General features: G+C 38.2%; 1 protein-coding gene across 2 annotated transcripts in view; it reads right to left on the reverse strand.

Annotated features, from left to right (window-relative positions):
* The window catches only part of efl1 (elongation factor like GTPase 1), a 138,389-nt gene that overhangs the window by 13,295 nt on the left and 112,666 nt on the right, over positions 1-12,428 (reverse strand). For both annotated transcript variants that reach the window (XM_059357055.1, XM_059357049.1), the window contains exons 18-21: positions 5,894-6,023; positions 5,046-5,172; positions 3,400-3,604; positions 2,408-2,937 (exon numbers count right to left, since the gene is read on the reverse strand). In XM_059357055.1, coding sequence (XP_059213038.1) covers positions 2,408-2,937; positions 3,400-3,604; positions 5,046-5,172; positions 5,894-6,023 — 992 coding nt within the window. The remainder of the gene's footprint in view (positions 1-2,407; positions 2,938-3,399; positions 3,605-5,045; positions 5,173-5,893; positions 6,024-12,428) is intronic.

Here is a 12,428-nt window from a genome sequence, read left to right on the forward strand (position 1 = left end):
AATCTACATCACACAAAACCTCACAGCAATGCCATTGTGGAAAAAATAATTTGCCCGTTAGTGAAACCTTACATATAGTTTGAGAATGGTGAGAGACAAAGGGCTAGAGAGACACATGGACAGACACTTTACATACCCAGTAGACACATAATACAATATAATGAGCATGATGATGATAAGAGAGACAAGGTTCACACTTCCACACATTACAAGAGTGCGCACAGCACAAACACACACATTGTGATGGTGATAACAGACACAGGCCTCTGGATGTGTGAATAATGATCCAGGACAAGTGTGTAATGACTCTCTTTGGCCAGACAGAACACTAGGAGACTATTCTACAATGACACTATATATGTTTTCAAAATAATAGCAGTCCAATGTGACTAACCAGATTAATCCAGGTTGTTAGTATATTTTTTATTGCTACATGGCAAACAAGGTGCAATAGATTCTCAGAAAACCAACAAGACCCAGCATTCGTGATATGCACACTCTTAAGGCTGTGCAATTTGGCAATTAGTTGCTTTCTGATATTGCTGACAAAGAAATTCTTTTTGTAAAAGGCCTCTGTGGCTAACAACAAGCCTGAAGATATTGTTTATCAACACGGTAAACAGCATTTCAAGCCTCATTTTCATCTTAATGACTTTCAGAGGACAACAATTTAGGCCTTTGTGCTGTACAATGTAAGATAGAAAAACTGTGCTCAGGTCCTAACTAGTGCCCTGGTGACGAATGTTTAAAGTGAGGCATTACCACAGACTGTATATAAATAATGGACGTAGTCACCGTGACGTCACCCATTGGTTTGTGGACCGCCCGTTGGAAGCCTCGAGTTCAGCGTTACACTCGTCGCCATCTTGCGTCGCCATCATGTTTCCGATTCACGGAGCAGACCATAATTGGACTGTGGCGGAGCGCGAGGGATCTGACGACACTGACTACACGCATCTCTACACCGGCAACCCGACTGAGAGAAGCCGCTGCTAATTCATGTTAGCATTAACTGGAGCATTAACTGGGATGTTAGTTTTGGCTAGCAAAAAAACAAAAACAAAATGTATCTTTCTTACCTCAGAAAACTGAGCAGCGACTCCTTGGAGTGTCTGTTAGTCCAACCAAACGCTGAACAAGACATTTTACTGAACAAAACTTTCAAATAAACTGTCATTAAGTGAAAATATAGTGTGAAAGGGTCAAAGTTATGAGACCAAACCGCTAAACGTCCTCTTTTCTATCTATATAACGTTATATATAACTTTATTGACACGTTGCCGTGGATACGCTCTGCTTCTCTCCTGGTGACGGCTCGCCTTGTCAGTGACCTGTCAATCAAAGCTAGAAACGCCCCAAATCATCCGATTCTTTATCTTCTATTTTCTTCTAAATGGGGCCGTTATTAGAACTATTGACATCAAATTGTCTTGAAGAAGATTTTTTTACTAGCGATTGAGACCATAATGTTGTCCCTGAAAATTTTTTCTGAGGTAATAAATCAAGTGAGAAGTTTTCAAATTTAGCACTGAAATGAATGGGCAGATTTCTTTTGCAGCCAAACTTAGCACCCCCTACTGGAATTTTCGGTAAATTGCAGGCTTTATGCACTTCCTGGTGGCTTCCATGCTCAGGCACGGAGATTGCCGCCTGGGCATTACTCAATACTGAGCAATGCAGCTACATTGTTCTCATGTGGTTGGTTTAGGGCTGGGGGTGTGGGGGATGAGGCGGGTCTCACTCGCCGAAACGCCCCTAATTTGAATATGAGCAGTCCGGAGCCGGCTTTTGTCAGGACTTTTTAAGTTCCTGTTGAAGAGCAGGGTCTTTTTTCTCCTCTGAAAACAGCCTGGTTTCTGATTGGATAGATCGCTAAGCGGGATGTGACGTAGTACTCTACACGACAACAACACACGCCATTTGTAAAAGCCGGCGAAGCAGTGTTCCTAACTTAGCCACTTTGTTGCTCTGTTTGTTTACAACAAGCACCAGACACACACAGTTAGTGCCGTTAATTCACAATTAAAATGTATGCATAATTAGCCATGCTGCTTTCAGCTGATGATATTGTACTCTCCATTGCTGGTATTACAAACTAGATACGTTTCCAACAACAAAAGAGGCATCCTAAAATATGAGTGTATAGGATGTTTTGGACGAAGATTTTTTATAGTGTGCGTTTGACAGTATTTTAGCTGACTTGGATATTGAGCTGTATTTAGGTTTAGAGAGGCCTGGACAAATAAAATCCCAATCTACATGGACAGACACCACTAGAGATTAGATAGCAGATAGACTATTATTCTTTTTTTAATACCTACTATAAAAAAAAGAAAACAGACTGACCATCATGACACCAAGAATATTCTCTTTGTATGGCTGAAATTAGTAGTCAATGCTGTCTTACCTAACACCTCAGCTGTGGCCATTATCTCACAGGTATACATGGCAGCCATGAGTCTCTGAGGTTGGGCCTGGAAGGCGTGGCGGCAGGCCTCCTTCATGGCAGCGATCAGCTGTCCAGACACTGGCCCGTAGCAGTCTGCAGAGGAAGCCTCTGGCCTGCGTCTGGCCTGGCTAGGCCCTGCAGTTGGACTTTCTACCTGGGCAGATGTCTCACTGCTTCCTTCCATTTTGCTGTGTGCCAAAGCCTCATGGGACATGGTGTCCTCTTCCAGGGAGTCCTGATGTTGTGGTATGGCTGAAGACTGGATGTCCCACCTCTCCACACAGAAGCAAACTCCCATCAGGGGTTCCTCACACATAGGCCCTGATAGAGTTGCTAGCTGGAAACCACTGATGATGCTATTATCCAAGTCTCGCATAACAGCTGCCTGAGCTCCAGCCTCGCCAGCTTTGTCTCCCCTGCCCAAAAACTGCCACACCGAGGGCCGCTGGTAGCCTTCCACACCGTTCAGCAGAATGTTGGGACCGTATCTGAAAACAAGTACAGTCACACAATGAATTACAGTTGACAGGGTACGGACAATCATTTGTGTTAATACAAACTCTCAGCTCAGCCTCACTGTGAATGATTTTCTTATGGAAATAGATATATAATAGTTGATCCATGTCAAGCCAAGTCAATTTTATTTATATAGCCCAAAATCACAAATCACAGATTTGCCTCAAAGGGCTTTACAGACTGTACATGGTACGACACCTTCTGTTCTTAGACCCTCACAGCGGCCAGGGAAAAACTCCTCAAAAAACCCTTTTAACAGGGGAAAAAGAAGAAGAAACCTCAGGGAGAGACAGAGGAGGCATCCATCTCCCAGGACGGACAGACGTGCAATAGATATTGTTGTACATTCCTTGCTATGTCTTATCTTTAAACCTTTCCTGGAAGAGTCACAGTCCATGTGAACCATGTCAGTGTCACTAGAGGCAGAGACAAACCTGCGAGGCCCAAAGGCCCAGATCCGCTCCACAGCATTCCTCCACTTCCTCCCCTGCAGCAGGCTCTCCAGCTGGGCCTTCAGTCCAGTGATGGCCTCCAGGGTCCTGAGGCTGACATCAAGGCTCTTCCCCTCCCTCAGGGACATGTTCACCTGCTCCAGAGTACGAATCAGCTCTGTGCTACTCTCCAACAGACTGGTCACATCTGACAGGAAAAATATAATTGACATGTTTTAATGGGATCATGATATCACAACACTTCAGACCTCTTTCACTTCAGTCTTCACTGAAGTTTCCATCATTTAAGAAATCTGCTTATTAAATTACATCTAGTATTTGAACAGTTTTATTGTGGTAGTGGCCCTTGATCTCTGCTTTTCTATCCAAAAACAGTTTCAGTGAAATTTCTGTATTTTTCAACCTGGACCTTTTTTGTCATGCTTTTGTGTCTGAGGGACTAATGGAGATAACAATTTCCTAAATTGGTCCAGTATTGAGAGAGAGAGAGAGAGAGTTGCAGCTGGCACCATGTTAAACTTTGCACCTTCAATGTATTTCCACTAAAGGCTTAGACATACTTTCCAAACAGCGGGCCGGCAGTAATCATCCCAGTCAAAATAGTCAATACAGACCAGATGGTCTGCAAGGCACAATGGCCCTCATTTATCAAACGAGCATACGACAGAAAGTGAGCGTAAAGTGGGCGTACGATTATTTCTACGCAAGCCTCGGCATTTATCAATGTGGACGTGAGCGGAGGGTACGATCAGATCTCAGTCTGCTCTCAGCTCGTGTACGCAGGTTTGAGTCAGCGTGAAGTCCACACGTCTGAGTCTGAGAATTGATCTTAGACTATTGTATCGATTTCTGGAGCTGATAAAACTCTGTGGTGGTTTTTTTAATGGTGACAAAGCAAAACATGTTTAGACTACATCATTTATCATTAAAACATAATTTAAAATAAATACACCCTTCGACCATGAAATTCTTTAATAAGAATACTAGCCGAGGATATTAAATGTCATTGTCTTCTGCTATTTAGTGTCATCCTGTATGCTGCCAAACTAAACCAGTTTGTTGTTTTGCAGCTGTTGGACGTCAGCGTTTCACTTTCTGACCCTGAGAAATTCCTCTTCTTTTGGAATTAAAACTTACTTTAAAACATTGTTTACCTTCTTCAACCAAAAAGCTGTGAAAACTTGAAGTCTGTGCTCCAAATGTAAAATAATCACCAAGCTTGTTTGAGTTTATAACTATAAGTACTTTTATTTCATAAACCTCCATTGCTGTATATTTCTGTAATATTTCTATTTCCTCCTGTTGTTATTTGTAACGGTGTACTTTGCTAATAAAGTTGACTTTAGGGGGGAAAATACTCTTTTTGGCCGTATTGTGTCCTTCGGTGTCGTAAACTCTCGAGGCAAGCCTTCTGAGTCGGGAGAGATTCGATCGTTTGATAAATCACACGTGAACCCTGTCGTAAGACGAAATATACACTCAGATCTGCATTCGTATCTACGCTACTTTGATAAATAAGGACCATTGTATGGACTGGAGTTTTAGAATACATTTGAAGCACAACTAGCCACAACTTCAGGCTAAGTTATACTGGGGCGTTTAGCCTGCTTTGTGCGTTCAGGTCTTACCCTGTGGCAGGGGGACTGCCCGGACGCTGACAGTGGCTAGTCTGTTGGGAGTGGTGAGGGTGACCAGTCCACTGGGATCCACATGTAGAGTGTCAGATGAACGACTCTGAGAGGCCTCTTCTTTCACCTAGCAAAGCATACATACATACCGACATGTTTGGAAACCAATCATTAGCACTGCAGGATGATTGCTCAGTACACTGCAAAAAAGCTGTGTCTAAAAACAAGATAAAAACACTAAATCTGAGGGAAGAAATAAGCATGTTGAACACTTAAAATAATAAATTAACTCTTAAAACAAGATAAATTATCGAACACTTCTAAATCTAAAGTTTTTTTTATCTTGGTAAGAAACAAACAACTTGCAGTGCACTCTGCTCGGCAAGTTATCTTGTTTTAAGAGTTTCTTTCTTATTTCTTATTTTAAGTGTTCAACATGCTCATTTCTAGATTCAATAATCTTAATTTAAGAAATCTTGTCAAGTGAAATTATCCGTCCATGCAGCAAGATCATTTCCCTCAGATTTAGTGTTTTTATCTTGTTTTTAGACACACCTTTTTTGCAGTGTATTAGTGTTGAGGTCTGTGTTTCTGAGTTCAGCAAGTCCAAGAAGTCTTGCCCTTGCTCCACTGCTCCTTCTAACTGCCCAATTGTACAAATTTTCCACCCCGGTAATGTAAAACATGTGACTTTAACACAGAACTTTAAATTACATCATCTCCCGTGTGCCATTTTCTTGCTTATAACATACAATGCTTGCTACAGAAAACATTTTAAAAAAATAAAATAAACTGGTATAAACACATATTGATGTGGACTGCATTCAATGAATGTACAGCTGACTGACCTGGTGAATGATGGCTACTTTATGCTGCCTGCCGAGGTCTTCGTTCACCATGTCCACTTTTGGAGGGCGTACCACTGTTTCTCTGAATGGAATGATGGGCTTGGAGGCGCTGATTTCAATTTTAGCAAACCTTTAAAAACATGTGAAAATCCTGTTATTGATACAAATGACTCTATTGTCCACTATCAGCATCATGCCAGTTGGATGTTCTCCTACATTCATTATGAAAATATAAATTACAAAAGATGTAATATGAGAACTGAAAGCTAACCCCTTAAATTCTGATGGGACCGGGAAACTTCTTCATTTCAGAAGCTGTAGTTCAGTCTTTACGTCACACAGAAGATATTCCAATATGATGGATCAACTAGCTGGCATTACCATTCATAGAACCACACTGGCTAAAAACAGACATCGTACTACCACTTATACTGCAGGAACTACATTTTTGGTCAAAATTGAGTTAAATTGCTAAAAATGAACTCCTTGATGTCTGTTTTATCTTGTGACTAAATTTTAGATTTCACTTTTGCTTTATTTCACAGAAATAATTATATAAAAAACACAAAATCCAGCTCAAAACCCAGCAGTAATTGCACTTACCACAGTCTGCTTTGGATATATATACTAATTTAAACATAAAAATAATATACATTTTACGTTTATTTGATAGGGAAATTATTATCTAGAAGAAGTAAAAAAATTAGATGCAATTATATTAAGACTAAAATATAACATTACTTTATAACATTAAGTCTAAAATACACAAATCTTTGAATAGAGTTGTTAAACACTTTTAAATACACTGATAACAAAATCAATTTGAAAATGTTTATTTACTGAAAACAAAATATAAAAGCTGAAAGAAGACAACAACATTGTTCTTACTCCACTCTTTTTGCACTTCTATTAGAACCTTTTACAGCAATGCAGTAGCTATGTTGTTTTTGGGTCAAAGGTCAAATAAATCATCATGATTTTTGAGCATAAAAAATACATCATCAATACATGTAGAAATAAGTGTCATATCACTTAGCTACATATAACCCATTTAGCTGGTCAGTTGAAACATGTTAAAAAAAAACTTTAAAGTAGTTTTTTTCAGTTTTACCCTTTGCGTAGTTACTGCAGTTAGACTCTGTAGGACAGTATACTCAAGCAAAGAAGCAACTTCAATCAACAAAACAAGAGAGTCAGCACGAAAACAACAAGAAACCACTGTCATAAACTTGATCCACCATCAATAAGAAAATGCTCTTTGTCTACAGCTTAAATTGCAGGTAAAGCTACAGCTGCCTTTGGCAACAAGACCAGACAAGAGATAAACTATAGCACACATCTGGGAAAAAGTTGTACCTCATAGGTATAAGTAAAATAATAAACTCAATTAAATAAACTGTTCCTTGGCCAAAGACGTGTGCGTACTAAATATTGTAAAGACATGTTAATGTGATATCCTGCTGTCAGAAAGAGGGGGCCAAGACAAAGCCTCCTTCATACAGGTAAGAACACACCGTTTCAGATATATGAGAGATTTCCTTTTAATATCCCAAATAAAAAAAAAACATTTATATGCAATAAGCCGAATGGCGCCAAGCTGAATATATTTTGCCTACCCTGATTCATGTCCTTGCCGTGTGTCTGCTTTAAATCTATCCTGGAGGAGCCAGAGTTTATTAACAGCACAGAGCATGGCTGGAGATAATCTACGTCAGACACTCAAATATTAATATGAACAATAACACATACACATAACCTCTACCACCGATAAATCAATCCATTTACAGACACATGACATTACACCACATCTGTTACCTTAGAGCTTGTTAAATTTGGACAAATGTAGGGCTGAAATGATGAGTCAATTATTCGACTCAAGCCAAAAAACAAGTAATCTGCAATTATTTAGATAAATACTTAATTGTTAAAAATAAATATTCTTAAGCAAAGACTCCAGGTTCTAAAATGGAATAGTTTGCTGCTTTTACTGGTCTTAACCCTTTGATGCACAACGTATAAACACCTTCTAATGTACAACATGGGTCAAAAATGACCCACATTTATTTCCCATGTTATTTCATGCTGGCTGTGTGTTTGAATATCTTTTTTGTGTGTTTTTTATCTTTTTTTTTATTACGACAGATCAGTATATCTATTTTTCCTTTTATACTTATGAAGAAAATAGTTTTTGTATTATTATTAGAAGCATAGTGATACAAAAAGTGATACGCTGAATTAACAATTTGAATATATGTGTAACTATGTTCATCTTATTTTTAAGGTTTAACTTTAAAAGAGTTGTGAGAAGTAACAGATTACATTGGAAAATCACATATTTTACCATTTGAGACTTATTAGAGCCACCAAATAATAATTTCCATTGAAAAAACACCAATTTAACAAAATAGGATAGTTAATATTTGTGTCTTCTTTGTCAGGTTTTAAATTGGTGACAACATATAAACACCTTCTAATGCACAACATGGGTCAAAAATGACCTTGTGCATTAAGTAGTGATACAAAAAGGGTTTTTATTCAAAAAGTAAGAATTAAAACAAAAAAATAGGATGTATGATGATCAGAAAATCTGCAATACTGAATGATGACATTAAGTTATTGCAAAGATATATAATACAAAAACTTAGTCGGGTCACTTTAGACCCATGTTGTGCAATTAAAGGGTTAATTAAAGTCATTTCAATATTGTGCTGTTTGGATGGTAGCTTAGACAAAACAAGGTGTCACCTATTTTTATAGACCAAATGAGACCAGACAACTGTGCCTACTTTCAATAGTGTGCTCTATTAAGAGACTGTTTTAGGTCAGCCAGACAGGGTGCTGCTGCAACTTGTGAGCTTACTTCACTTGCAGGTCAAAGTATTTTACTGGTGTTTTATGTCCTAGTTAAAAATCAGTTTGGTGCTCGTCTATTGATTATCCTTGTCAAAAAATCCCATTAAAAAAGAAATAAAAACAACGATAAGTAAATTCTTCTACAAATGTAAAAACCTTAAAAACACAATGAGTCATATTCCTTCATTATCATGGACAAGCACTAGGGCTGGGCGATATGGACTAAAAGTCATATCCCGATACATTTAGGCTGAATATCAATTTACCATATATATATATATATATATATATATATATATATATATATATATATATATATATATATATATATATTTTGGCATAGTGAGCACAAACGTTCAGTCAAAGTCAAAGTCAAATATGACATGTTATATGTAGTTTTATTGAAACTGTTTATTTAAGTGGATAAATACTGTATCACAACAGGAGTACCTTTTTAAAAAAAAAATCAAAGCTCCATATAGTGCACATCTAAAGAAAAAATATCTTAAATGAAAATAGCCTATGAAATAAAATAGGCCAATTTTTTTCTCAAATAAATATATTTATATGAGAAAATAATAACGAATATTATAAAAACACTAAATATGACAAACACTAGTAGGCGCAGCATTTATATATAAAGAAAGAAAAAAATTGAACTCTATCGATTTATGCGATATGGTCTAATTCCATACCACATTTAAAAATATATCGATATATTTTTATATCGATATATCGCCCAGCCCTAACAAGCACACCATAGTTTATTAATGAACTTAATCCCAAATACACAAAATGAGGGACAAACATTGTTGGTTTTGGTCTTTTCATAAAATTTGTAGACAATAACATTAATATACCACCAGTTTTAACCTCAAATCAGCACATTCATAACAACATGTTCCTCACACAGCATTTTAAATCTGTTATTGTTATTAACTTGTCCCAAAAGAAAATACAAATCAAACAACTATATTGTTTGTACTTAGTGTGACTTCAGTTCATCGTGCCAATACTATAAAGCATGTTGGCTTTAACACAGCATGGAACATTCACACTGATTAGGCTGTCTGTCTGTATTATAGGCTTTACTGAACAACACAGACGCTTCTTAGCCAGGGGTCACTGGGTCATTCCTAAAAAGACGGTGGTGTCTATATTTGCCTTGAGGTGGTGCAGACACAGGGCTGAGACAGACAGATAGAGGCTCATCTAATTTAGAAGCAGCAACCGAAAACAGGACATAAAACCGGTAATCCCATTCACGATTCATGATCTAAAATTAGTCAAACACACTTAGCCTCCATAAAGATGCACGTGACCACTTCTGTCTAATCAAATACAGGCATGTCGATGTTGAAACTGATATGAGAAAACATTAAGAGACATTTTCATGCTGAAATAATCCAACCATCACATATTTTTTAAACAATCCAACCCCTTTACCACACCTGTCACATAAAACTGCCTTTTTATCCTAAAGTGATATCCTGTTGGTTTCATCTCCCACCGTGGTGTATTCTAGTGGTCGACTGATACAGGTTTTTTAAGGCCGATACCGATTATTTTGACATCAGTCTAAACCGATCCCCGATATGTGCTGCCGTTTTTTTTGGGCCGATTCTTGAAGCCGATATTGCCTTTTCTCCCTCCATTTACATGATAAAAATGATAACCAATGTTCCACAAGTCTCAATTTAAACAAAAAAAGAAACATTTATTAACAAAACATTAACAGCTGGATAGCAAACAACATGTACAGGTGCATCTCAATAAATTAGAATATCATGGAAAAGTCCATTACCAGTAGTTCAGGTCAAATAGCCCCGACCAAGTATTGAGTGTATATAGTTGGACATCCTTTTCAGAGGCCAACATTTCTATATTAAACATACTTTTTAAAATTAGTCTTTTGTAATATTCACATTTTTTTGATACACTGATTTTTAGGTCTTCATTAAATGTAAGCCATTATAATTAGAAGAAATTTGTTAAATTAAGACATGAAATGTTTCATTCTGTGTGTAATGGATCTATATAATGTGTTTTTCCACTTTTTGAATTGAATTACTGAGATAAATAAACTTTTCTATGATATTCTAATTCATTGATAGATGCACCTGTATGTTGTTCTAGGCCTGGACGTGGTGGCGCCTCAGATGATCCACATATTTTTCTTTTTTCCGGTATCAGCAGCAGCTCACCAGAGAATGGCAGATGTTGCACCGAGCCTTGCCTGCTGTTGGCTCAGTGAAATGGGCTAACTGATTTGCGAACGCACGCATGTATCGGCCAATGTCGATATAATTAAAAAACGCAAATATCGGCCCGATATATCGGCCAGACAATATATCGGTCGACCTAGTGCGTTCCCTCCAAAACATGCCATTCAACAGAGCCTTTAAAGCTCACAAACAGTGTTTGCATGTTTCTTTAAATATTGGATCAAATAGTATATGCAATGTGAAAGGTGTTGCTTGTCGTGATGAATGCACAGCTAATTATCACCAACTATGCAGCTTCCTCAGCGAATGAGCTTTTTTAGCCCCTTTTCAGCTCATTGATTTGCTTTCAGAACAGCCTAAACTCTGCTCTAAGCTGTGTCTACAGCAGCAGAAGCCAACTATGTTCAGTGAAAAAGCTCTAGTGAAGCCACTGTGTACTACCCAGACACGACTCCAAATTCATGCCAACGTTGCTCTGTGTCTGCTGGATGCATTCATAGGCAGCTATTTGCTAGCATGTTTGCCTATCAACTTAATTAGTTGACTACATCAGTGCTGTATTTGCAGCTTTTACAGCTGCCTTGGAGTGGCAGAAAAGATCAGTTAAAGGTGCAGCCAACGATTCCAATCCAATACACCTTTAGGTAAATTCAGTGAGTAGCTCATGGTCCCTGAGTTGTCCATTTTGTGTGTGTGTTGGAAAATAATCTGGTACATACACAGCCTTGGCACTGTAAATGGGAAACAAAGTGGCTTGGACTGAGCCACACAACACTATTACAGCCAGGACAGGGAAAAGGCCATGCATGTATAAAAGACAAGCAGTGGAAGGCAGCAAGAGTGAAAGCAAATCAGAGCTTCTGAAGGAGCACTAACAGGAAGGGGTTTCTGTTTGAGTGTTGAGTTCAAATATGAACAATCTTCCTCCACAATCCCCAACTCTGCAAACTGTACTGTGGACCTACAGAAATATCCAAACGGTATCCAACATAGTACTCCTTACATGGTAAGTATTAGAGGTCGACTGATATATCGGCCAGCCGATATATCCAGTGGCTTCACTAGAGCTTTTTCACTGAACATAGATGGCTTCCCTCTCGTTTGGGAGGGAACTCACTAGAGGTAGACCAATATATTGGCCGGCTGATATATCGGGCCGATATTTGCGTTTTTTACTTGTATCGGCATCGGCCGATACGTGCGTGTGTTCGCTGATCAGTTAGCCCATTTCACTGAGCCAACAGCAGGCAAGGCTCGGTGCAACATCTGCCATTCTCTGGTGAGCTGCTGCTGATACCAGAAAAAAGAAAAACACATCAAATATGTGGATCATCTCGAGGCCTAGAACAACATACACATTGTTTGCTATCCAACTGTTAATATGTTCTGCTTGTTTTGTTAATAAATGTTTATTATTTTTTTTTAATTTTAGGCTTGTATAATATTTGTATATATAT

The sequence above is a fragment of the Centropristis striata genome, chromosome 2, assembly GCF_030273125.1.
Source record: "Centropristis striata isolate RG_2023a ecotype Rhode Island chromosome 2, C.striata_1.0, whole genome shotgun sequence".
Taxonomy (NCBI): Eukaryota; Metazoa; Chordata; class Actinopteri; order Perciformes; family Serranidae; genus Centropristis; species Centropristis striata.